At 48.6% G+C, this 26,912-nt stretch overlaps 1 protein-coding gene and 1 long non-coding RNA gene across 3 annotated transcripts; both read left to right on the forward strand.

Annotated features, from left to right (window-relative positions):
- Nucleotides 1-8,248: 8,248 nt before the first annotated feature.
- On the forward strand, nucleotides 8,249-10,524 carry LOC131826457 (uncharacterized). 2 transcript variants are annotated; one of them, XR_009351607.1, is made up of 3 exons: nucleotides 8,249-8,634; nucleotides 8,948-9,041; nucleotides 9,927-10,524. It is a non-coding gene; the product is annotated as an uncharacterized LOC131826457 (long non-coding RNA). The 2 variants fall into 2 exon arrangements; XR_009351606.1 differs by having other exon boundaries at nucleotides 8,254-8,634; nucleotides 8,948-9,036.
- Nucleotides 10,525-19,837: 9,313 nt separating this feature from the next.
- On the forward strand, nucleotides 19,838-22,109 carry MRFAP1L2 (Morf4 family associated protein 1 like 2). Its single transcript, XM_059165732.1, has 2 exons — nucleotides 19,838-20,684; nucleotides 21,430-22,109. The coding sequence occupies exon 1, from the start codon at nucleotides 20,322-20,324 to the stop codon at nucleotides 20,667-20,669; it is 348 nt and encodes a 115-aa protein (XP_059021715.1). The 5' UTR covers nucleotides 19,838-20,321; the 3' UTR covers nucleotides 20,670-20,684; nucleotides 21,430-22,109.
- Nucleotides 22,110-26,912: the final 4,803 nt, after the last annotated feature.

Genomic DNA, 26,912 nt, shown 5'->3' on the forward strand with positions numbered 1-26,912 from the left:
GGATGGCCATGGAACTCATCCAAGATGATGACAGGACGTGGGGTGGAAAGGAAGGCCAGGAGCTGGGTGCCACAGTATACATGAATGAGGGAGCTCCAACGTGGGGAGGGGGACAGAGGATGATAACAGTGGGGAGGGAGATAAGGTAGTGAGATGAGCAGCACACACTCTAAAGGAGTGCCGCCTTAGAAAAGAGGAGGATGATGAGGAGGTATAGCGATGACCAGAGGACAGTCTTGCTCCAACTCCTGACCAAAGCACAGGGAACATGGGGAAACCAGCTGCTTTCCCTTCATGGACCTGAGGGCCATGTGGCACAATTCTCTGGGGACAGTCCAGTAAGGGGCAAGGTTGGGGTGGAAGGCAGGGAGCCAGGCAATGGCTCACCAATTCCTCTAGGGCCAGGAGAGGGTTTTGGGGTAGAGAGAATTATGGGAAATTTGTCCTAAGAAAAGTGCCCCAGGCAGATTTCTACTTGGTTCATCAATGGGACAGACAGGGGTGATGAGTGTGGTAAATTAAGTCCTGAACATCGTCTGAGAGCAGATGGGTAGGGCCTTGGCATGACCACTATGGCAGAGCCAAAGAAGTGGCAGCTGGAGGTTGTCAACTATGCTTCCTACAGTCGCTTCTTTGAAGGAGATGTGAGAAGCCACCACCACTGGTCATTTGGGGTTGAAAATGGCAAGAGTTTCTGCATACGAAACTGAAACTTGTAAGACGTGGCTCCAGATGGCACCTTGCTGGCTCAGTCAGGGGAGCATATGACTCTTGATCTCAGGGTCCTGGGTTTAAGCCTCACATTGGGCATTGGGCAGAGAACTTATTTAAATATATATTTTTAAATTTTTATTTATTATGTGTGTGTGTGTGTGTATGTGTATAAAAATTTTTTTTAAAAGAGATGGCTCCAGAAGAAGCCATCTTAGAGATGAGATGAGCTTCAGACTTCAAGATCTTTCTCAAGCATGTTGTAGAAAGGTTCTTCCCCAGATAGTAGGTGCCATCCAAGCAGAAAGACCAGATTGTAACAGTTACCTTTCTATCAAAGCCACTCATTCCCCATGGAACAAGCTGAGAGAGTCGGGGAAGGACAGAGCACAGAGACCAGTTAACAAAAAAAACTTGTCTTGGTAAGATTTTTTGCTGTAAATACATGCACATTGGAACTGGCTGAAAGTAAACAGGAAACAGTCTAGGGTTTTGAGGAAATTATATTGGCAGAGAAATTCCAAGTAGGGTGTGCTAAATCCTGTGATTAATCAATGTCCAGAGGAACAGGTGAGCCCCGAACCTTCAGCAGCAGAAAGGGGGCTTCCTTGATGAAAGGTAAAAGCTGTGGTCCTACAGCTCCCTGTTTCGGGTGCTATACCATCACCCCTGCTGTGTTCTGCTTATTAGTAGTAAGTCCTGTCTGCCCTCCAGGGAAGGTAATCAAGTTCTGTCGCCAGTCTGACCCCCAAACTCAGGAAAATTCTAGTAGAAGCTTCTGCCTAGCCATCAGTCTTACCTTTTAGAAACAAACTAACAGACTGCTGGAACAGAAAAAGACATCTGAGGAAGACTCCTGTTCAGATGAATCAGAACGTGCCAGAAGTGCCCCACAGTTACACCAGCTTCGTTATAATGTTAATATCCCGCCTGAACAGTCATCCCAAGCCCTACTAGGGAGTCAAGGATCTGGAGATTATTCCTCATGATCTTCTTATTTGTACAAAGAAAGATGACCTTGTGAGGCAACTCCCCCAGAGTAGTCTCTGAGTCTATAACTTAACAAGGAACAGAACCATGAAGAGAGAAGCACAAAATTCATTGACATGTTTCTTTTTTTTTTTTTTTAAATATTTTATTTATTTATTTGACAGAGAGAGATCACAAGTAGGCAGAGAGGCAGGCAGAGAGAGAGAGAGGGGAGGAAGCAGGCTCCCTGCTGAGCAGAGAGCCCGATGCGGGACTCGATCCCAGGACCCTGAGATCATGACCTGAGCCGAAGGCAGCGGCTTAGCCCACTGAGCCACCCAGGCGCCCCGACATGTTTCTTTTTTTTTAAGATTTTTATTTATTCAGGGGCACCTGGGTGGCTCAGTGGGTTAAAGCCTCTGCCTTTGGCTCAGGTCATGATTCCAGGGTCCTGGGATCGAGCCCCACATCAGGCTCTCTGCTCTGTGGTGAGCCTGCTTCCCCCTCTCTCTCTGCCTGCCTCTCTGCCTACTTGTGATCTCTGTCAAATAAATAAATAAAACCTTTTAAAAAGTAAATAAAAAAAGATTTTTTTTATTCATTTGAGAGAGAGAGAGAGAGAGAGAGAGCACGAGAAGGGGAGAGAGGCAGAGGAGAAAGCAGACTCTCCACGGAGCAGGGAGCCCGATGCAGGGCTTGATGTCAGGAACCTGGGATCACGACCCAAGCCAAAGGCAGACGCCCAACCATCTGAGCCACCCAGGCACACCAGAGAGAGGGTGATTGAGAATACCAACAGGCAGAGGAAAGCGAGAAGCAGGCTCCCCACTGAGTAGGGAGCCCAGTGTGGAGCTTGATCCCAGCACCCTAGGATCATGACTTGAGCTGAAGGCAGATGCTAACCGACTGAGCCACCCAGGTGCCCTATGGACATGTCTCTTAAATGATCACAACTATTACCATTATATTCTAGTGATATTTTTAAAACATCATACATTTGAAAGAATCTAAAGCTAAATCATCAGTATTAGTAGTAGAGTTTAGCAAGCTTTCTAGAAACAAAATCAATACATGATAGTCAGCAGTGTTTCTATTCACCAGGAAGAGAAAATATATTTTCTAAGAGGTATCATTTAGTACATCCATAGATGAGTGGATAAAGAAGAATATGAATATATAGTGTGTGTATATATATATATGTAATATATATAGAATATATAGTATATATATTCAATGGAATATTACTCGACCATAAAAAAGGAATGAAATCTTGCCATTTGCAACAACATGGGTGGACCCAGAGGGTATAATGTTAAACTAAATAAGTCAATCAGAGAAGGACAAATACCATGTGATTTCTCTCATATGTGGAAGTTAAGAAACAACATATGAGCAAAGAAAAAAAGGAGATAAACAAAAAAACAACCTCTTAACTATTGACAACAAACTGGTGGTTGCCAGAGGGGAGGGGAATGGGGTGGTGGGATGGATAAATTACATGAAGGGGATTGAGAGCACACTTACCATGATGAGCACTGAGCAACGCACAGAATTGTTGAATCACTATATCGTACACCTGAAATTAATATAGCACTGTATGTTATTCAGGGTTGCCTGCCTGGCTTAGTTGTTAAGTGTCTGCCTTCAGCTCAGGTCATGATCCCAGGGTCCTGGGATCGAGCCCCACATTGGGCTCTCCACTTGGCAGGAAGCCCGTTTCTCCTCTCTCACATGCCCTGTTGTATTCCCTCTCTCACTGTGTCTCTCTCTGTCAAATAAATAAAATCTTTTTTAAAAAAGTAACACTGTATGTTATTCACACTGGGATTTTAAAAATAAATAACAATTAAACCTAACTACCTCTCAAAAATAATAATAAAATAAAAGGTGTCATTTATAATAGGACAAAACTATTTTTTAATGCTGTATTATTTTCCTAGGGATGCTGTAATTGCCACAGACCAAGGGGCTTAAAGCAATAGAAATTCATTTTCTCACAGTTGAAGAGGGTAGAAATCAGAAATCAAGGTATTGGCAGGGCCATGCTCCCCCTTAAATGTCTAGGAGAGAATCTTTCCTTGGCTCTTTCAGCTTCTGGTGACTGTTGGCAATCTTTGGTGCTCCTTCTATCAGTTCAATCCCTGCCCTCTTGTCACATGGCCACCTTCCCTGTGCCTCTGTGTTTTCACATGGGCTTCACATAAGGATACCTATCCTTGGAGTTAGGGCTCACCTTCATCCAGTATGGTCTCATATTAACTAATTACATCTATAAAAGACTCTATTTTCTTTTTTTTTTTTTTTAAGAAGTTACTTATTTATTTATTTATTTATTTATTTGGGAGAGACAGAGAGAGAGAAAGAGCATAAGCAGGAAGGAGGGGCAGAGTAAGACTCCCCACTCAGCAGGGTTCCTGACTCTGGGCTTGATCCCAGGACCCTGAGATCATGACCTGAGCTGAAGGCAGACACTTAACCAACTAAGTCACCAAGGCATGCCATAAAGGCCCTATTTTCAATAAGATCACATTCTGAGGGGCAAAGTCCACATGAATTTGAAGGAGACATAATTCAACCCAGTACAAATGGTAACTGGGACAATTTTAACAAAACATATGGAAAATATTTCTGTATAAAACTACAAAATTAGGGGGGCACCTGGGTGGCTCAGTGTGTTAAAACCTCTGCCTTCTGCTCGGGTCATGATCTCAGGGTCCTGGGATCAAGCCCCAAATCGGGCTCTCTGCTCAGCGGGGAGCCTGCTTCCTCCTCTCTCTCTCTGCCTGCCTCTCTGCCTACTTGTGATCTCTGTCTGTAAAATAAATAAAATCTTAAAAAAAAAAAAACTACAAAATTAGGGTCACTTGGGTGGCTCAGTGGGTTAAAGCCTCTGCCTCCAGCTCAGGTCATGATTCCAGGGTCCTGGGATCAAGCCCTGCATCGGGCTCTCTGCTCAGCGGGGAGCCTGCTTCCTCCTCTTTCTCTGCCTGCTTCTCTGCCTACTTGTGATCTCCATCTGTCAAACAAATAAATAAAATCTTTAAAAGAAAACCTACAAAATTATATTGAAATACATTACAGAGCAACTAAATAGACTGACAAAATCGGCATTCTAATCCTTTCCTAATTGGCCCACTGAGTCAATCCAATTCCAAAGAAATCTCATCAGGTGGGTCTGCTTGTTTTGGTAAAATTTTAAAAACTAACTGAAAGTCAGAACAAGCAGAAAAGGGGCGCCCTGGTGGCTCAAAGGGTTGAACCCCTAGAATTGGGCCCTCTTCAGGCTCTTTGCTCGGCGGGGAGCCTGCTTCCCATGCCCCTCTCTCTGCCTGACTCTGCTTTCTTGTGATCTCTCTGTGTGTCACATAAATAAATAAGATCTTTAAAAAAAAAAAAAAAAAAAGGTAGAAAAGCCAGGACATTCCCTGAAGAAGGAGAAGGGGGTGGGAGGCTTGTCATACTTAACCAGATATCAATATTTACCATAAATCTAATTTAGTAATCAAGTAAATGCAATAAAAGCCCAGAGATGGAGACAAATGGAACAGAATACAGACATAAGCAAACAGAGAAACTTGACAGCTGACAGATGTTACATTGCAGACCAGAGGGAATGGATAAAATATTCAGTAAGCAGGGCTGGGATAACTAAGTACACACATGGGGAGGACTGCAATGAGATACCTGCCTCAAACTTCACTTCTAGATGGATTGCTCACAAGTATGAAAAAACACTAAGTCTTTTAGAAAAGAACATAAAGGAACATTTTTATGACCTTAGGGTAGCTAAGAATTTCTTAAAATAAAACCGGGGGTAGGGACATAAAAGGAAACTTTGATATTTTGCCTTCACCAAAACTAAAATATTAGGGGCACCTGGGTGGCTCAGTGGGTTAAAGGCTCTGCCTTTGACTCAGGTCATGGTCTCAGGGTCCTGGGATTGAGCCCCGCATTGGGCTCTCTGCTCAGTGGGGAGCCTGCTTCCTTTCTTCTCTCTCTGCCTGCCTCTCTGCCTACTTGTGATCTGCCTGTCAAATAAATAAATAAAAATCTTTAAAAAAAAAAAAAAAAAACTTGGGGTGCCTCGGTGGCTCAGTGGGTTAAAGCCTCTGCCTTCGGCTCAGGTCATGATCCCAGGGTCCTGGAATTGAGCCCCGCATTGGGCTCTCTGCTCAGTGGGGAGCCTGCTTTCCTTCCTCTCTCTCTGCCTACCTTTTTGCCTACCTATGATCTCTGTCTGTCAAATAACTAAATAAAATCTTTAAAAAGTAATAATAAAAATAAAAAAACTTGCAAACTGTTTAAAAAAATACTAAAATATTAATTTGTACAAGAATGTTTGGAGCATCATTACTCATAATAGCCAAAGGGTAGAGACAACCCAAATGGCCATTAATGGATGAATGGATAAACAAATTGTGGTATATTCATGAAACAGTATTCAGCCATAACAAGGAATGAAGTACTGATACATGCCCGGATAAAAGCTTGAAAATATTATGCAAAGTGAAAAAAGCCATACACAAAAGGCCACGTACCATAAGATTCCTTTCTTTAAAAAAATTTTTTAGGGGCGCCTGAGCCGCTCAGTCAGTGGGCATCTGCCTTCAGGTGGGGTCAAGGTCCCGGTGTGCTCCAGTTCCTCAGGCTCCCTGCTCAGCAGGGGCCCTTCTTCTCCCTCTTCCTCTGCCACTCCCTCTGCTTGTGCTCATGCTCTCTTGCTCTCTCTCTGTGTCAAATAAATAAAAAAATCTTTAGAAAAAAGTTTTTTAAAATAAAATAATTTTTAAGATTTTTTTTTAATAATTTCTACACCCAACATGGGATTCAAACTCGCAACCCTGAGGTCAAGAGTTGCATGGTCTACTACGGCACCTGAGTGGCTCATTCAGTTGAACATCCGACTCTTGATTTTGGCTCAGGTTGTGATCTTGGAACTGTGAGATGGAGCCCCAGGTTGGGCTCTAAGCTCTGTGCAGAGTCTGCTTGGGATTTTCTCTCCCTCTGCCCCTTCCCTCACTTGTGTGTGCCTGAGATTGCACAAACACACAAGCTCTCTCTCTAAAATAAATAAATAAAATCTTTAAAAAAAGAGAGAGAGAGAGTTGCATGCTCTACTGACTGAGCCAGCCAGGTGTCCCTCTATGATCCCTTTTATAGGATGTTATAGACTGAATTGTGTCCCCCAAATTCATACATGGAAGTCCTAACCCCCAAGATGACTGCATTTGGAACAGGGCCTTTGTCTCAGTCTGCTGTAGCTATCGCAACAAAATGCCATAGACTGGGTAGCTTATAAGCAACAGAATCTATTTCTCACAGTTCACGGATTTGAAATAATCTAAAGATAAATCATCAGCATTAGTGGTAGAGTTTAGCAGTTTTCTAGAAACAAAATTGGCTGGAAGTCCAAGATCAAGGCATAAGCATGGCTGAACTCTGGTGAGGGATCTCTTCCTGGTTCCTAGCAGGTGATTTCTCTCTGAGTTCTCACAGGGCACAAGGTGAAGGCAGATGTGTCAGGAAGCTCTATGGGGTCTCTTTTATAAAAACATTGATCCCATTCAGAAGGGTCTACCCCATGGCCTAAGCTCCTCCAAAGGCCCACCTCCTAACACCAACACACTGGGCATTAAGATTTCAACATAAGAATTTGACAAGAGGAGGATGCCACAACATTTAGATCATAGTAACCTTAAAGAAGTAATAATTATATAATAATAATAAAATTAAAAGAGGTCATACGGATGGAATTCTAATTCAATATAACTGGGGACCTCAAAGAAGAGGAAGAGACACCAGGGTTGCTCATGAGCAGAGAAAAGATCTCTTTTTGGGAGCCACTGTGCCTACTACCTCTCCCTAGAGGTCTTGGCACCCAACCCCACTATGTCCAGGTGGGGACACCAATGCCCAGAGAGCCATCTGCAGGCTGCTACCTGATTGGCCCCGAGTCTCCCAGCCAGCATGTTATGAAGCTAGGATCCAAATCCCAGATCCAATCCCAGCACTTTGCCCTCAACCACCAGATACACGGTCTAGTAACACCACCACCACTTGCTCCTGCCTCGTGCTTATATCAGTTCTACAAGGGGCCTTCACGCCTGTTTTCCCCGCTAATCGTTTCAAAAGCCCTGACAGGTATTCAGAAGTGGGACTACTGGCTCCATTCGATGCCCCGGTAAACCCAGTCCCAAATCTGCGGCACTTGCACAGGAAGGACTCCCGAGCTTTCTTTTTCGTCTGTCTGGGGCCACAGGCCTAGAACATAAAGTTATCCAATTATCTCCCCCAAATAGCACGGTAAGGCAAAGAAACTAAAGCCCTGGGGGATGGCAGGCTGGGGCAGAAATGTGGGGGCAAAGCGAGGGGAGAAACTGATGCAGCCCTGGGTTTCCTAATGTGGAGAGATCACTTCTACAAGTCTGGGTTCAAAGCCACCCCCTGAGAATCCACCCCAGGGCCTTGACAGAGAGGAGCCAAGACCTGGAACAAGCGTTCACACCCGCTCGCGCGCCACACCAAATACCGGGCGCGAGCGCCCTGTGCCCCCCACTCGGGCCTCCCACAGGGACGTGGCCGTAAAGGGGCTCGGGGCTGTCGCGAAAGGGGCTGCAAAGCAACAGGGCGCCGCTGCACGGCTGGGAGGCCATCTTGGATGGGACTTGAGCTCCGTTAAGGGGAGAAGTTTTGTAAAGTTTTATTAAAAGTACACAAAACTCCTGCGCCCGTTGCTCGTCAGGGAGGCGCTCCCGCCGAGCTCGGTCCCGCGCCCAGGGCTCGCGGACGGCCGGACGCGGAAGCGCTGCAGGACCCCCCAACCTCTTCAAGCCCCGCGCACGCCGCCGTGGCCGCGCGCCGGGACGCCGCCGCCCTCGAGCGCGAGCACGTGCGCGCACACCCGGCCGGAAGCTGCGGGAGGTCGCGAGCCTGCGGGGCGAGTTGCTGAGCGAGGTGCGGGTCTCCGCGGAGCTCCACCGGCCGGCACGGGCGTGGGGGGGGGTGGTCCTCAGGGGGCGGGAGCGCACAGAGTCGCGCTCTTTGGTTGGTGACGAGAGGAGAAGGGATTTGGTTTTCTAGTGGTAGAAAAGCAAGAGGTGTAGAGCTGCCACTGGTTAGGGGGTTGAACCGAAGAAAACCCTAGGCTATCAAGCAGAATACGGGGGAGCAGAGCAGAATTTTTAAGTGTGAAACAGAAGGCCATTATTGACCATTTCTAAATTTTGCCAGCAGTTTGGAGCGTTTCACTTGACCCTTTCTGCCGTAGGTAGCGTTCTGCATGCACAGTTGACCTTTATACCCCAGGACTACGGATTCCCACAGGTGTGAAAGATAAAGCTGGACACTCCTGAAACTGTAAGGTTGGATCTTATTGAGTTACAACTATTGTAATAGGTTAGAGAATCCAGCGTGAACTGAACTGAACTCCCCCGAAACGAGGGGCAGCAGACTAAAAGCTTGGGAGTGCTAGGGAGAAGGCACTGAAGGGTTAAAAGTGGGGTTTGGTCCAGTTGACTCAAGTATCCGGATTTGCTCATTGAAGTATATCCAGAGTAGCAAACGTCTGTCTTTGTGACAGGGGCGCGGGTGCAAGTTGGACCAGGCACCAACCCAAGTAAGACCCTGTCCTCCTTCACAGACCAAGAGTGAGAGGCCACAGAGATGGCCTTCAGGTCCTTGAGAAGACAGTGTTGGGTAGTAGAAGACTTAGATTTCAGAGGGCAAAGAGAAGATTTATAAGTGCAAGCTTTCTAAAGTAGCTGCTCTAACAGGGGTCTCAGGTGCTTCTCTGCCTATCACTAGGTTTTGGTTAGAACAAACAGTAAATTTTCCCAGCAACTTTGAGCTTTACCCCTTCTGGCTCTTTAATGGGGCTGGGGGAACTAGTGGGGGCTGGGATTTTTCTAGGGACACAGCCTTAAGATGCTGGAAGCTGGGGCACCTGAGTGGCTTAGTCATTGCGCATCTGCCTTTGGCTCAGGTCTCAGTCCCAGTGTCCTGGCATCGAGCCCCACATCGGGCTTCCTGCTCAGCTGGGAGTCTACTTCGCCCTCTCCAGCTCCCCAATGCTTGTGTTCCCTCTCTCACTCTCTCTGTCATAAATAAATAATAAAAATTTTAAAAAGATGCTGAAAGCCATGCTAGAGTTTGGTCAGGTCTCTGAGCGCCAGGGTTTGGACACAGTAGGTATGGACCAGAGTTCTATAATTCTCATGGGTAACACCTTAAAAATAAATTTCTCCCAGTTGTCCAATAGGTTCACTATCACTCTCGTTGACTGGTCGGCTGACACCCTGGAAAAGCTGAAACCTGAGAGCCTCTTATTTTCACCTTGTTGTTTCTCTGGACACATTCTTTCTCCATATACCACTAAATCTGCAATGTACTTTATGTGGTGACCACTGTAGGGATAACAGATTGACAAATGTATTCTGTTCTGGAAGGAATTTTTACTTGGAAAAGACTCTCAAGGCAATTTGAGACTATAAATTGATGAGGTGATCATATTTTTTATTCTTGGAATTTCTCAGTGTTTTTAAATTTGGCTGTTACTGTGCATTTTACTGTCTCCCATGTGACCTAATCAGTGCTGGAAACTCTGGGCCAAGCAATACACTGTCAGTTGTCCAAGAGTGGAGTTGCTGAAGGATCCCGCCTGCTTCATTGGAAGATGCCACTAGAAGAGGGCAGTTTGGAACTCGTCATTTCTCTGGGAGACAAAGAAGCTTCCCTCTGAAGTTAAATCACATTATTTGGCACATATACTGTGAACTCTTGGGAGAGTTTGGACAACCTGGTGAGATCTGATTTGACTTGAAACCTGGAACATGGTTGTGTTCTTTATTTCATTTGTGATTTGATTTAAGAGTCAGCATTACTGACCACTGTCCCCAGTGTGTTTCCACCACTCTGAGGCCTAGAAGTAGGGGAATCTGCCCGATGGTCTGGGGAAAGAACCATGGACCTAAAGTGAACAGGTACATCATCATCATGAGTCATCAGTTGTCTGGTTACACTCATTTGAATAGCACAACCCACAGGGATTCAAGGTTAAATTAACACGACATGTAAGGGGGCACCTGGGTGGCTCAATGGGTTAGGCCTCTGCCTCAGAGTCCTGGGATCGAGCCCCGCATCAGGCTCTCTGCTCAGCGGGGAGCCTGCTTCCCCCCTCTCTCTCTCTGCCTGCCTCTGCCTACTTGTGATCTCTCTGTCAAATAAAAAAATAAATAAACCTTAAAAAAAAACAACAACATGACTTGTAGGGCCATCTCGGTGCCTCAGTCGGTTGTCTGCCTTGAGCTCAGGTCATGATCTCAGGGTCCTGGGATCAAGTCCTGCAACAGGCTCCCTGCTCAGAGGGGAGCCTGCTTCTCCCTCTGCCTGCCACTCCCCTGCTTGTGCTCCCTCTCCCTCCCTCCCTCCCTCCCTTTCTGTCTCTGATGAATAGAAAGAAAGGACACACAAATATGTCACAAGGTAATATGTTCTGTGAATAAAAAAATTACACAGTGCTGGTAGGTGTGTGAAGTCCAGGACAGTGGTGGACAGTGGGGACAGAACTGAATCTCAGGTCCACAGCTAAGTGACTGTGACCTTTTGCAGGTCTCTTCCGGTGTCATCACATCATCTATAAGATGTATTCCGATAGTACCTGCCTCATAGACTCTTGAGCGAGTTACATGACCTAAGTGTGTAAACCACTCGCAACAGAGAACAAATACATAATAATAACTGTACCTGATTCTGAAACCCCCAAGTACGAGCTGTTACTGCAAATGAAGTGTGAAAAAAAAGGGACTCACCCATGACTTTGAGGTTTTCGGCCTTGAGAGCATGACCATAAATGTTGTGGCATTAGGAAGCATTGCGGGGGTGCAGACATGTGGAAGACTATCAGACAGAGGTGTCTTGAACCGAGCTCTTAGAGGAGGGTGAGACTCTCCCAAGGCAGAGGAAAGAGGAAGTGCTTCTCTGGGCATAGGGGACAGCATGAGAAAAGGCCAGGGGTTCAGAACCAGTATGGTAAGTTTCTGCCATGGGGACTGGTGTGGTAGATTGGCTCATAAACCATGAACTGCAGAGACTTGTTCTTTGTAGTGGCTAATTCTGTGTGTCCCATTCCCCAGAATTTTTATTTTACTCTCCTTTGTCCCTAAAATTGTTTGATGTAAAAGTTACATGAGCATAAGAATGGGAGGCTTTTAGGCAGGAAAGTAGTATATTTCCTGTGTAGCCTTTGAGGTAGCAGCTTGCTGTGGCTGCTTCTACTAAACCAGGGATCAGCAAGCTTTCTGTTAAAGGCCAGGTGATGTAGGCCTTAGGATTTTAGGCCCTGTGGTCTCTGTCCTAACTACTCAATTCTGCACTATAGCTCTAAAACAACCCTAGAGATTCCTAAACAAATAGGCCTGGCTGTGTTTTCAGTAAAACTGTTAAGAATGACTAGATATGGGCTAGACTGGGCCATGGGGTGGGTGTCAGTCTGAGTTATGAAAGACCACAGATTCCATCTTGGACATGGTCTCTTTGTATTATCCTGGGTGAAGCTAGCGCCATGTTGTGAGGCCCATATTGCAGGGGAGTGAGGCCAGGCGACAACAAGGAGTCATCTTAGAAGCAGTCACCCACCCTCTCCTGTGGGCCAGGAGAGATCAAAGGAGCCCAGCCAACACCTTGACTACAACCTCATGAGAGCTCTCAACCAGATTTCCAGGAGCTCTAACATGACAAATGCTTGTGGTTTCAAGCTTCTACATGCTGTGCAGATTTGTTATGCAGCAAGTGATCACTAGGAAAAGTTTGATAGTCCTCTAGGGCTTCCCACAGGTTGGGGTAGAGGACCAAGCTTTGTACCTCTTCATGAATCACTCACTGAATGCAGGTGCCCCTGGAGAAGTATCATGACATCGAGGGAGGCAGCGTCTTCTACTGAGGCAGCATCTGAAGATGAGAACCAGGGACGCCTGGGTGGCTCAGTGGCTAAGCAGCTGCCTTCGGCTCAGGTCATGATCCCAGCGTCCTGGGATCGAGTCCCACATCGGGCTCCTTGCTCCACGGGGAGCCTGCTTCTCCCTCTGACTCTGCCTTCCACTCTGTCTGCTTGTGCTCGCTTTCGCTCGCTCTCTCTCTGACAAATAAATAAATAAAATCTTTAAAAAAAAAATGAAAATGAGAACCAGTGTGGGCTGTCTCCAGGAAACTCTTACAGTAGCTGGGATCATAAGATCTCCATTCCTGAAGGGGGATCCGAGCCATGAGTCCCACCCCTCCCAACTTCACTGGGCTCTAGACTGCCCTGGTCAAGCTCACCAAGGTTTGCAGATGCCTCCAGTGCAAAGACTAACTTGGATGTTTGCATTCCCTGAGTCACCTGCTATTTCTTTTCCATTTGACCTCTAACAAGTCCACTTTGTTTTCCAGCTCAACAGTGCATTTAAACTGATCTTTATTTTAAAGATTTATTTGGGGGCCAGTACCTGAGTGGTTCAGTTCATTGGGCATCCAACTCTTGATTTCGGCTCAGGCCATGATCTTAGGATCATGGGATCGTTCCCTACATCAGACTTTGCACTGGGTGTGGAGCCTGCTTAGGATTCTCTCTCTCCCTCTCTCTCTGTACCTCCAATCCACCCCTCAAAAAAATAAAATTATTTGGGGGCACCTGGGTGGCTCAGTCAGTTAAGTGTCTGACCCTTGGTTTCAGCTCAGGTCATGATCTCAGGGTTGTGCGATCAAGCCCTGCATCAGGCTCCCCATTCAGCATGGAGTCTGCTTGAGATTCTCCCTCTCTCTACCCTCCCTCTAGTGGTCTGTCTCTCTCTACAATTAAAAAAAAAAATCTTTTTTAAAAATAGTAAAATAGCTTATTTAGTATTATAAAATTTTTTCAGGGGGAGGGTGTTTTAGGAAACCAAGTCAGTGAGTCCCACTAAAATGTAAACTTCGTGGGTGTGGGAACTTTGTTTTGTTTGCTGCTTTATCTCCAGAGATTAGAGTATTTGTTGAGTAAATAACCTGTTTTACTGCCCAGAGAGGAAGAGCAAACCTTTTGAAACAGGCCCTAAAAGGTCTAAGGTCCTATGATTTATTATAAGCCTACATCCCATTGGTAGAAAAAGGACACTCTTGGCTCTTTCATGGCCCCTTTCCATTCCTTGGGCCCCGGGAATCCATCAAAACTGGTGAGGGAGGCAGTAGTAAATAGAACAGACCAGAGCAGGAGGGAATGTCTTGCCCTTAAGCTCCTTCCAGGGGGTGAGATGGACGACAAGCAAGTACATCTACACTATGTTGTCAGGTTGTACTGGCTACTCTGATGAGAAGTCAAGCGAGGTCAGAGGTTTGAGCTGCTTTAGGTCGGGGAAGGGGCAGAACTGAATGATGTGAGGACCAAGCCAAACAGACACTTGAAAGGAGACATGTGATTTGTACTTTGGGGGTCCTGCAGACTTCGGGGTGGAGAGAGTTCCTGGGCGAGCGGGATATCAGGAGGATTTTGTGGGGAGAGAACCCACCGAGTCCCTAAGAAACCCAACACCAGCTCCCAGCAGATATGAGGGTCACAGGGAGGAAGAGCTGGGAGAGGGTACTGTTGGACTGCCTGCGGGCAGCAGGGAAAGGGATCCATCACTGGTTCTTCTAGCCTGGTGGTGGTACAGGTCCCTGAGAAGGGGAGATGCACGAAGGAGAGCTGCTTCCTGCCCTTGACCCACCAAAGCCTTCCACAGCCAACCAAACCTGTGTGCTCTGGCCTCTGCCCTGTCTGATCGCCTCCTGCCTTTGCTGGAGCTTTCTACAGTCACACCGGCCTTGTGTTGCTTGTTGAGGGCTTCAGTCCTTGCTCAAGAGACTCCAGTGCAACCAAGAGGTGCAACCAAGTCCAGCGTGAAGGGGGTAAGAAGTGGAAATGGTGCATACGTATAACTCCTGAAAAATGGGGATGGACAGGCACAGGTTCAAGGGAGGGTCTTCTTTTCCTAAGCTGGGTGACATGAGGCCGTGGCCTATGCTAGGGAGGCCCCGCATGCAGGGCATGGTGCTCTCGGGCCATGGGAAGCATGGCCAGCCCCGAGTCCTTCCCTGGACTCACTGCTCCAAAGCCTCCCTCCATCCTTCATGGAACCGAGGGGTTTTGTGGCCTCTGGTAACAGATCAGTAGCATGGGATTCCCCCAAAATTCCTACCTCCTGAGGTTTCTCAAGCCAGTGAGCAGGAAGGTACAGCACCAGCATCCCGCTACTGTATCCTTTCCCTGGGGAGCACAGGCTGTCTGCAGCCCAAATCCCCCCCAGCTCCCCTCCTCACCTTCCCTCCTCAGCCAGAGTCCTGAGCCCCTGTGCCAGGCCACCTCCACACCAGCTGAGGGGCGCCTGCTGCGGCCTTTCTTAGGATGCAGTGGCCCCCACTCCATACTCTTGGTTCTGCCACCCTCTAGGCTCCCTGTGTCTTCTTGTCAGCCCTTCGTGGGATGCCCCCTTCCCTTCTCCTGGATCAATCCCGCTTTTCTGTGAGATTCGTGATGGAATGATACAGGTTTATGCACCACTGTTCTTAAGAACCCCTTCCCCAGTATTTCCTGGGACAATGACCCAAAACACAGATAAGGACAGACTCCCAGCTTTCTGGTTGCATTAGCCATTTGCCATTTTCCTGCTTTCTGCTCCCACAGCAGGTTCAGTGAGCTTTTGCAGGGCGGGCTCTCCCATCCAGAGAGCCTTCCTCACAGTGCAGAATTCCCAGGCACTTGGTTTAGCTCCAGGCCTGACAGGCACTGCTCAGTTACTCCTGTAGGTTAACCAGTGGGTGGGAAAGTGCAGCCCATCTCCAGAGCAACAACCCTGCTGTCTGTGGACCCCCCAGAGGTCCTGAGGCTCTGGTGCACCTTGTCTTCACCGAGTCTGTCCTAGGTGGGCACGAGGATTCCGTTCTGTTGGTCACTCCTGCTTGTGGCCCCCTTGATTCCTTGATCCTTCTGCACCAGCACCACTCTCCTTGAACCCTAGGAAAAGTGAGCTCCTTCACAATGTCTTAACAAAGTCACCCTCCTCCACCCAAAGTGGGGGACAATGGGAGGCCAAGGGGATAAGAAAATCTCTTCTGTAACAAAACTTTTTAATATAGTGAATAAACATGAAGAGAAAAAGGGAGCCTCGGTAAGACCTGTAGAACAGAGGTGCCATCACTTCAGATTAGCTTTTTTAAAAAAGATTTATTTCTTTAGAGATAGAGTGTGGGAGGGGAGGGGCAGAGGGAGAGGGAGAATCTCCAGCAGACTCCATGCTGAGTGCGGAGCCTGACTGGGGGGGGGGGGGGGTCGATCTCACCACCCTGAGATCGTGACCTGAGCTGAAACCAAGAGTTAGATACTTAACTGACTGAGCCATCCAGACGCCGCTCCCCCACTTTTAAAAATAATAATAATCCAGATTTGCTTGAAAAGAAGTCATGGGCATCTAAAAGACTCCCACATGGAGGCATTTATGTCCCAAGGCTATGGAAAGAAGTGGCTTCCCCAATTACACTGTGCTTCTGTTTGAGGTCACACACCATAATGTATGACTTTTGAGTTACATTGGTGGCAGGTCACCAGCAAAATAGGCAGAGGAAAACCAGCAAAATAGGCAGAGGAAAACCAAGGCCTAATTGCCTGGGGTTCTTCAGGTTCAGCTTTCGTTGTCAGAGATTCTGTCAGAATTTTGGCTCCCATGATCTGTACACGTGGTGTTACTTCCACAAACATGTTATGTTGCAAGGCAAAAAGGACTTTGCAGATGTAATTATCCACATGGGTCCAATGTAAAATCCAGTGGACCTTTTTTTTAAAAAAAAATATTTTATTTATTTATTTGACAGACAGGGATTACAAGTAGGGGGAGAGGCAGGCAGAGAGAGGAGGAAGCAGGCTCCCCGCTGAGCAGAGAGCCCAATGTGGGGCTCGATCCCAGGACCCCGGGATCATGACCCGAGTCGAAGCAGAGGCTTTAACCCACTAAGCCACCCAGGCGCCCCCTCCAGTGGACCTTTCAGAGCAGAGAGCTATAGCTTCAGAGGAACTCTAAGAGAGTCAAAGCAGAAAAAGCATCCCACGCACGTTGCTGGCTTAAAAATGGAGGCAGCCCCATGTCCAGGAAACAGGATCCCAGTCCTGCAGACCCAAGCAACTGGAGTCTGCCAACCTGAATGAGCTTGGGAATGATGTCTTCCAAGGGCCTCCAGAAAGGAAGGTAGCCCAGTCTAAGTGAGCAGAGACTCTAGCCACACTGGACTTCAGACATTAAAAGCATGAGATAATAAGTGGGTGGTTTGTTTTTATTTCCAAGCTGCCAAGTAGGTAATCTGCTTCACAGCCACAGAAGACAATGTCAGCTTTGTGGCAGAAGGTACATCAGCCTTCACCAAACAGCAGTTTCTGGCACTCTGTTCTGATAATCTCTTGTTACATAATTGATCACTCTAAAACTGAATAGGTCAAGGGGCACCTGGGTAGCTCAGTGGGTTAAAACCTCTGCCTTCAGCTCAGGTCATGATCCCAGGGTCCTGGGATCAAGCCCCGCATCAGGCTCTCTGCTCCGCGGGAGCCTGATTCATCCTCTCTCTCTGCCTGCCTCTCTGCCTACTTGTGATCTCTGTCTGTCAAATAAATAAATAAAATCTTTAAAAAAAAAAAAAAAAACTGAGGGGCGCCTGGGTGGCTCAGTGGATTGGGCCGCTGCCTTCGGCTCAGGTCATGATCTCAGGGTCCTGGGATCGAGTCCCGCATCGGGCTCTCTGCTCAGCAGGGAGCCTGCTTCCCTCTCTCTTTCTCTCTCTCTGGCTGCCTCTCTGTCTACTTGGGATTTCTCTCTGTCAGATAAATAAATAAATCTTTAAAAAAAAAAAAACTGAATAGGTCAAGAATTTGGAAGATCCAGTTCAACATTTAGGGCTCAGGGTCTGGTGGAATTGCTGTCAAGTGTGGCTAGAGCTGGAGTCATCTCAAATGCTCCTTCACTTCACATATCTGGTGATTGGGCTCAGAAAACTGGAAAGTTGGGGACCCTTGGGCATCTCTGTAACTCTCTATGGTCTGTCCACTGTGGTGGCTCTGGGTAGTTGGATTTTTTTGAGACCTTGGGGCTCTAAAGGTGCATGTCCCAGGAGTCACATAGCACGACCTGAGCCATCCTCTCTTAGGTGGCCACAAAGTCCTATCCAGATTCCAGAAGAGGGGACACAGATCCCTCCTCATGATAGGGAAGGGGCAAGGTTCTGGAAGAGCTCATGGGACTAGAAATACTGTGGTGGCCATCTTCAGAGAATACAGTCCTTCCTCGGGCCACAACAGTTCACACACGCCCCACACCTGGGAAAACCCACACTCAAACTCTTCCTGCCTGAAGAGCCCCAAGTCTTACCACACTGTGTCGGGAGGCCAGGGTCTTGTCATCTGGATCAGAACCAAGGACGGAAGAGGCTCCCTAGGTCAGTTCCTCAGTGCTGCTTCTCCATATGCGGACCTGAGAACTAGTGAGATACTCTATCCACCCCATACACTCCCAGGCCCTGGTGGGACCAGCATCGTCTAGCTGCTACAGACACAACCCAAAAGAAGGCAAGAGGAAGCATATGGTAATCACCAGTCTGTAGCAGTTTCTGCGACGCAGCTGGGCTGTTTCCAGTTCCTCCATCAGGGCCTAGTCTTACTGCCTGGGAACAATTCTCTGTGAATCTGGCTCCAGCCTCCGGACTCTCTACCCCAACCTCTGAATTATCTTTCCTTTCTTCGGAAGATGTAGCTTGGGATTGCAGCTGAGTTTTTCCCGACTGCTTCTTGCTTGCAGAAATTTGGGGTTCTGAGATTCCCTTTTCATTTTGTTTAGTCTCTGTCTCCCTTAATTCAAACTGATATGGTTCCTTTTGAAACACTGCTTCTTATTGATTCATAATTGACTAATATACCCATGAAAGCCATACCCACAAAACTCATTGAGATAAGCCCTTCTCTATCCCAGGATTTTAGTGATATTTGTAAGGACAGTGTTCTTTGGATTCTTAGCAATCCTGCTCTTTGCAAGAGATCTACGAGGCATGTCTTTGAGATCCTCAGCCAGCCTTTTACATATTTCAAAGGCTCTATGAGGCAACACCATAAGTCCTCCTAAGGTTTTAACAGAGCATTTCTAGTCATGCCTTTGGGTCTCATATTTAAACCATGTTTTCCTGATAGCAACGTGGACTTCATCTCTGTCTAGAGCCCTCCCTTTATGTTAGCATCATCTGCCATCCAGAGAGGCTGGGAATGAGATGCCCAGCAAATCCAGCAAGTCCCCACTCTTTTATATGCAACACTTGTTTCTTCCTCTTACATCCTACTACCAACAACTAGAAGAATCCAGGCGACCTTCAACACTGCCTTCACATCTCCTTAGCATGATTATCTAGTCCATTAGGTATATGTTCTCTTTCCACTTTTCTGCAGGTTGCAGGTTCTCTGCTGCTGTGTAACAAAGATCCCTTTCCTCCAGAATCCTTCATGTGGTATAATGTGGTCCACAGCTGGTCATAGCAATGTGATCTTGATTGTAAAATGTGCAACTTTGGGGAACATCACTTTTGCATATGGCAGTGACATTAAAAGTAGCTGTAGTGATGGCTGATTTATATATTATTCTAAAATCTGTCTTATGCTATGACATCCAGAAAAATAGGACAGTTTCAAGGTGAAAATGGGATATGGAAGAAGCTTTGGATGTCCAAAGGGAATGAGTACCACTTCCTGAAGAAGATACTCCAGGCCCAAGTTTCTAAAGTTTGTCTTTTTTGTTTTTTAAATAGGCTCCATGCCCAGAGTGGGGCATGAACTCACAACCCTGAGATCACTACAGAGCCAGCCAGGCACCCCTGGCCCGAGTTTCTAAAGAAAAATACCCAGGGATGCCTGGGTGGCTCAGTCAGTTAAAAGCGTCTGCTTTTGGCTCAGGTCATGACCTCAGGGTCTTTGGAGGGAGACACTCACTGGACTTTCTTTGCTCAGTGGGGAGTCTCCTTCTTCCTCTCCCTCTGCCCCTCCCCCCATTCGTGCTTGCTTGAGAAAGAGAGCGCGCACAAGCAGGGGGAGCAGCAGGCAGAGGGAGAGGAGAAGCACGTTCCCCGCTGAGCAAGGATGCCTCTGTGAAGAGCCACCGCCCGCGAGCCCAGAGCCAGCGGGGGCTGGAGGGCGGCCAGGGCGCGTCCCGAAGCCCGACGCCGAGCTCGCCACCTCGGTTTCTCGCGGCCCAGAGGGATGCTAGCAGGGCCCACCAAGCCGGTGACTTGGGAGTCAGAACGTTAGGTAGCTCGAGCAACCGGCAAGTAAGCGCCAGCCAGGGAGCAGGACACAACCCACACCAGCGCAGGCAGGGCGAGGTCCGCACGTACTGACGGCGCCGGGCGCGGGGCTGGCGCGGCGCAGCCGCAAGGGAGCCCCGCCGTGTCGTAAAAGGGCCGTACGTGAGCGGCGCAGCTCTGGAGGACGGTGGGGTCTCATCTCGGACGCCGTGTCGGCGGTGCGGAGTGGGGCCAACCTGTTGCTCGTCACGGCGAGCTCGGCCCACGGGTTAGCGTTCGCTGCCAGCCGGCCGGCCTCTCAGAGGCGGTGACCGGGCCGCGGGGGCGGCGCGATGCGAACCGCGGAAGCGGACGAGGGGCGGGAGCCCGAGAGGCCTTGTGACCGCACCCCAAGCCCCGCGCGCCCGGAGGTCGCCGCCCTCGAGCGCGAGCGCGTGCGCGCGCACCTGCGGGCCCGCCGGACGCTGCTGGAGGTGGCGAACCTGCTGGACGAGCTGCAGAGCGAGGTGGACACCTCGGCCGAGGGTATCCGGGGCCCCGGCCGCTGCGCGGCCGGCGAAGCGGAGGAGCGGGTGCTGCAGCTGTGCGAGAAGGCGGAGAGGAAGGCCGCCGAGGCCGCGCTGGTGGGGCGGAGGATCGTAGAGCTCCACCGGCAGATAGACCGCTGCGGGTGCTCCTGAAGGATGCGGGGGCGGGTACGTGCCGGGCGCCGGGGGTCGTCGGGGGGCGGTGCGCTGGACGGGGATTCGTGACGCCCTGCCTTGTCACGCCCCGCTGGGCGGAGGGAGAGGGGAGTGAGCAGACACAGGATGGCGCTCTTAGGTTGGGAATTAGAAGCAAGTGGTTTGTACGTGGCTGTGAAGGTAACAGGTGCACAGGGTGCGTGAGACAGAAGTGCAGGACGGGAATCCTACGTGCTGAGAATGGAGCGTTGCCCATGACCTAGCTACTAGCGGTAGCATTTTGCACGGGTGGTTGGGTCTGTTTGACTTCAGGATATGAGAGTCTTAGGATTTAAATTGTGGTGGTTAATTTCCCCACTTGTATGCCAGCTTATCTGCCGATGGACTCCGTTCCGCTGGTAAAGAGGACGGACTGGAGAGGCTGAAACCGAGAGCGTTTTCTCTCCCATGCTGTTCTTACATTTTCACCATGTTAAATACTAAATGTCCAGTATCATTCTGGGGAGAGGATTTCAGTATTATGTGTGCGGATATGATTACGATTATTAAGTGCATTGAGTTTTGAGAAGACCGCTTTTAGATAAATACTGTTACCTAAGGGAATAGGGCTTAGGTTGTAAGCTGTTTTATGGTCATATTCGTTATTGTGATTTTATTCTGTTAATGTGAAGTTCCGAAGTATACTCTTGTGCTTTGCTGCTTTTTTTTTTTTTTTTTTTTTTTTTTATGCTTCCTGGAATCTGGGGATGCCTGGAAGAGGCTTGAGGTCAGAGTTCTGCAAGACAGAAGACATTGCCTGGCTGCAGCTGCTGAAAGGAGAGCCCAGACCGGCCAAGGATGTGGATGCCGCTGCTTTGGATCAGATTGAGAAGCCCCTGGAGGGTTGTTGGGCATGGAGAGCGGTGGGGTCTGCATTTTCACATTCTGTAGTCTGTCAGATCAAAGGAGGAGAGTTGTGTTCTTTTCATTTTTGTTTGCTTGTTTCTTTTTTTCAGAAATGTAGTTTTTCTGTGGCATGTTAACTGGTGCACATCTTGTAACCTGTCTGGTGAGTAACCTAGAATAAGGGATGAGTTCTAGGTACTGTGTGTATTGGCTGACTTTGGGGTACACTTTTTTTATGTAATCATGCATTTCAGGAGCTTCTCTGCCACAGCTGCCTGTGACATGTGCATGGCCTGGAGGGTTTGGGGAGGGGAGCATGGGTCTGACCTTGGCAGGCCCCAGAATGATAGCAGGTAGCTTCTTCCAGGCTGAGATGATATCCAGCCTTGGTCCTCACAGGCTGAGACCAGAGCTCTAGCTTTCTTTGATAATGTTCAGTTACCTGGAAAAACAAATGCTGAAAGCCAGTTTTTAGAACCCTTGTGCAAATAACCAAAGCCATTGACTTGGCTAAGAAAAGGTGAGAGGAATAAATTCTTTTCAGAGTAAAAATTTCTCTTTGATTGTCATTATTGTCAAATGAATGTCCAGTGGGAATGTGCTCAAAAGCCTTGAGGCCAGAGGAGGGTTTGGTCTGTAGGAACTGTAATAGGAGAGGAGAGAAGACACAGCAGGAAGGAGCCTCAGGAAAGCATTTGGGCTGGCCTCTGCCTTCAGAGCAATTCATTCAGTCACTTAACATTCACCATGACCATGGGCCCCTCCAGAGTCTGCCAAGACACTAGGAATTTACAGGAGAGATGATCCAGTGGGTTAAGACAGCTCTGTTGATGTAAAATCACAGTACAGCACCCCCTGTGCTGGTCTTTGGTTTGCCACATAAGCTGGGTGCCTGCGGAAGGCTGGAGTGCATCAGTGGGCAAAGTGCGACCCTTGGATCTGACATTTTTAAGCTTAGAGCAGTGCCCCATCGTGCTAAGGCAGGAAGAAAACTGTATGTGTCAGGTAGTGGTAAGTGCTGTAGAAAAAAGAGGAGTATTGGGGAGGAAGAGGTTGCTGTTTTATATAGGGTAGTTGGGTGACATACCTGATATGGCGACACTGGGGCAAAGAGAGAAGTGTGGAATGAATTGAAGTTGGGGGTGGAGCAAGGGTGAGGTGGGGAGGCAGGGCACAAGCAGCTGGGGGTGCTTGGGGTAGTGGTCCCTGCAGGTGCTGGCGGGTGTGTGGACTGCGTTCTGAAGGTGTTGCTAAGGGATGACACTGGTGTGCGAGGATCTAGCTGTGGTCCTGAGGCTCATGGCCTGAGCACCTATTGAGGCTAGCTGTGTCGTTCGTCAAACGGGGACAGTTTTGAAAGGGTAAGATGGTCCTAGTAGTAATCTGGTTTGTGGTCCCAGGCTTGCTGTAGGCAGACAAGGAGATATAGGTACCCTGTGCTTGAACTGCGGTGGGAGCACTAAAGAGGGAGTCCACTGAGCATTGGGGAGTGTGGGAAAGCTTTTCGGACCGAGCGACTCTTAGTCTGGGCCCAGAAGCTTGAACTCAACCACCCGAACGGCACCCCAGGCACAGGGAATGGGCATCTCGGAACAAACTCTGGAGTCTCTCAGGAGGTCGAAATGGGACATGATAGGGTTTGTGGGTGTCTGCAGGGCACAGAGAGGCAGGAAGGGAGGTGGGCATGGTTGTAAAGGTCTGCGTATGACCTGGAAGAGGTTAAACTTGATCCTGTGAGTCCCTGCTTCTGCCTCTGCAGTGTTTGTGCTCCTGGCTGCGCCCGCATGTGCCATCAAGTACTTCGTACCAAGGCGTATGTCGTCGTGTTCGGAATAGGGTTCCCGAATGTGTGACAGGAAAGATACTGTTTAATTTTTTAAATGACCTACCCAGGGCATCTGGGGGGCTCAGTTGGTTAGGCGTCTGCCTTTGGTTCAGGTCATGACCTCAGGGTCCTGGGATTGAGTCCTGCATCAGGCTTGCTTAGTGGGGAGCTTGCTTCTCCCTCTGCCTCCTGCTCTGCCTGCTTGTGCTCTCTCTCTCTCTCTCTCTGGCAAATAAAATCTTAAAAACAAAACAATGTGAATAAAATAAAATGACCTACCACTCACTAGAATCACAACTGGGGCCGCTTCCGGCTCTGTCCCAAGGCCCTAAAGCAGTGCTGTTCAAACTTCAATTGTGGGGGTGCCTGGGTGGCTCAGTGGGTTAAAGCTTCTACCTTTGGCTCAGGTCATGATCTCAGGATCCTGGGATCGAGCCCCACATTAGGCTCTCTGCTCAGCAGGGAGCCAGCTTCCTCCTCTCTCTGCCTGCCTCTGCCTACTTGTGATCTCTGTCTGTCAGATAAATAAATAAAATCTTAAAAACAAAAAAAAAAAAAACAAAGGGCACCTGGGTGGCTCAGTGGGTTAAGCGGCTGCCTTCGGCTCAGGTCATGATCTCAGGGTCCTGGGATTGAGTCCCTCATCGGCCTCTCTGCTCAGCAGGGAGCCTGCTTCCCTCTCTTTCTCTCTCTCTGCCTGCCTCTCCGTCTACTTGTGATCTCTCTCTGTCAAATAAATAAATAAAATCTTTAAAAAACAAACAAAAAAACTTCAAGTGTGTTGGAACTCATGGGATCTTAACAAAATGCAGGGTCCGATCCTGTGGTTAAGGACCTGAAATTGTGCATTTCTAACAAGTGCCCCCCCACACCCCATGCCTGTGCTGCTGGTCAAGGGACCGCATTTTGAGTAGGTTAAGGAGGATTCGCTGGAAACTGAGAAGCGGAGCGACGGTGAGCCTGGAAAGGTTTGAGCAGGAAGACAATACCTTATGTTTGGGGTTTAGGAAATAGGCATGTGGTTGTGGGAGATGGGTGAGGCGGGGCTGTGAGTGAAGTTAGAGACCCCGTTGCTGGGATTGTACAGAGGGGAACTGGGGACCTGGCTCACCTCCCTGCCTCCACTTCCTCTGGCAGCTCGTGAGTTTGTCATTGTGGGAATTGCAGCAGCCTATACTCCGTCCCACCAGCACCCGAGTCTGTAGTCCTTTGCTAGAAGGGTGCCTGTAGAGAACATAGAAATCATTTTATGTGGTCTTTGAACTAAAATATAATTGACATCACAGCATGGGGGGCGGGGGGAGAAAGGTTCCTGTTCAGCCACAAATGATGCCAGGAGTGCTATGTGTGCAGCCGGGCAGGGCCGGGTTGTCGGGGATGAGGACTGCATAACCCCTCCCAGGACCCCCAGCCTCCAAGGCCGATGTCCTGGCTGTCCCCTCAGGCAAGACCGTGGGTGACTGCAGTAGTGTCAGATGGAGACGGCCAGGGGTGAAAATGGGAGGGGGAATTCTTGGGGAGTCCCTGTCTGAGTGTGTTGTCCCTATTAAGGCAAATGTGCTTTTATTTCCATTTTTAAAATCTTCCTTTTCTAACCAGTGGTAGTTGGTATCAATACCTTTGCTTGCATCGAACTCATGAGGAATAAAGTCAGTCTCTAGGATGTGAATGGTATGGAAAGGTCCAACCCTAAAATCACGCAAGGGACCAAAAGTGCAGTGTGCCTGGATCCAGTTTTTGTTTTTTTTTTTTTTTTTTTTAAGATTTTATTTATTTATTTGACAAAGAGAGATCACAAGTAGGGAGGGAGGCAGGCAGAGAGAGGAGGAAGCAGGCTCTCCGCTAGAGCCCGATTTGGGGCTCAATCCCAGGACTCTGGGATCATGACCTGAGCCAAAGGCAGAGGCTTTAACCCACTGAGCCACCTAGGCGCCCCTGGATCCAGCTTTTGCTGTCCCCCAGCCAAGTTCCTATAGCCTGTCCAGTGACAGTGCTTTGGATGTGTGGAATGAAAAAATAAAAGGCTGTATTAGAAAAATCTATTTGGGGGACACCTGGGTGGCTCAGAGTGGGTTGAACCTCTGCCTTCGGTTCAGATCATGATCTCACGGTCTTGGGATCGAGCCCCACATCGGGCTCTCTGCTCAGTGGGGAGCCTGCTTCCCCTTCTCTCTCCACCTGCCTCTCTGCCTACTTGTGAGCTCTCTCTCTCTGTCAAATAAATAAATAAAATCTTAAAAAAAGAAAAGAAAAAAGAAAAATCTACTTGGGGCGGGGGGGCTGCCTGGGTGGCTCAGTGGGTTAGGCCTCTGCCTTCAGCTCAGGTCATGATCTCAGGGTCCTGGGATCGAGTCCCACATCGGCCTCTCTGCTAGGCGGGGAGCCTGCTTCCTCCTCCCCCACCCCACCCGCCCTCTCTCTCTTCTTGTGATCTCTCTCTGTCAAATAAAATCTTAAAAAAAAAATCTACTTAGGGTTTGCCCCTTCACGTCATTATGTAATTTTCCCAAATTTGAGAGGTCATTTTATCGTCCTCATTGTTTAGGTGAGGACATGGTGGGTGCGGTGTCCCCAGGAACTCACCCAGGAGAAGAAGCTGGCTCTGTGGCTCCGGCCGACTCTGCCTGGGCCTCCAGAAGATGACAGTTTTGCACTCTTGTCTTTGAGCTTCCTTGGGGCTTGACATTCCAATTGTCTCCAATTCATGTCAAGTAACCACTCAGCCTTTAGACAATTTCAGTGCTGGCCCTCAAGGCAAGGTGCATCAGGCCTTTTCCTAGGCTCAGGGAATTCAGGGGGAGCTCCGACTATGCCGGGACTTACAAGAGGGTCCTCTTTGTAGACTGAGTCTGCTTAGACAGTGGAGGATCTCTGGGTTCCAGACAGGCCCTGAGACACTCTCCCCCACTGGGGAAAGGTACCAAGAGATGAACTCCATCTTCGGTCTTCATCCCTATGGTCATCTGGCAACACCCACAATGCAATACTTGGGCAGTCAAGGGCGTCCTGAGCCAGGGTTGGGGCGCCCTGTCTGGTCACTTACTCTGTATCCTCTAAGTCCCACATGCCCACCCACACTCCATAGCCCTACAGGCAGAGGTGTGTGGTATGCATTTTACACACCTACACCCCGCGACACAGAGAAGGATGGATGAGGAGTTCTTTTAATGTGCTCCCATAAAACCCCTGCCTGACAAAGCAGGCCTCTTAGGGGCTTGATTGAGGGATCAGGGGGGGTGAGGCTTGTAGAACACCCTCTGCTGGCAGACTGTCAGGTTTTCCCTGGAGTTCTGTGGGTTCTTTGGGCGGTTGGATGCTCTGCAAATAAGTGCATTGGTGCTTTTATCCCTTTGTAGCAATACTCTGTCAGTAACTGTTTCTTTCCTTTTTTTTTTTTTTTTAATATTTTATTTATTTGAGAGAGTATGTGAGCACAATCAGGGTGAGCAGCAGAGGGAGAGGGAGAAGCAGACTCCCCACTGAGCAGGGAGCCCAATGTGGGACTTGATCCCAGGACTCCAGGATCACGA

The sequence above is a fragment of the Mustela lutreola genome, chromosome 1 (genome assembly GCF_030435805.1).
Source record: "Mustela lutreola isolate mMusLut2 chromosome 1, mMusLut2.pri, whole genome shotgun sequence".
NCBI classification, from domain to species: Eukaryota; Metazoa; Chordata; class Mammalia; order Carnivora; family Mustelidae; genus Mustela; species Mustela lutreola.

Excerpts from the sequence above, each read along its gene's own strand:
- MRFAP1L2 (XM_059165732.1), top strand. The coding sequence starts at position 20,322 with ATGCGAACCGCGGAAGCGGACGAGGGGCGGGAGCCCGAGAGGCCTTGT.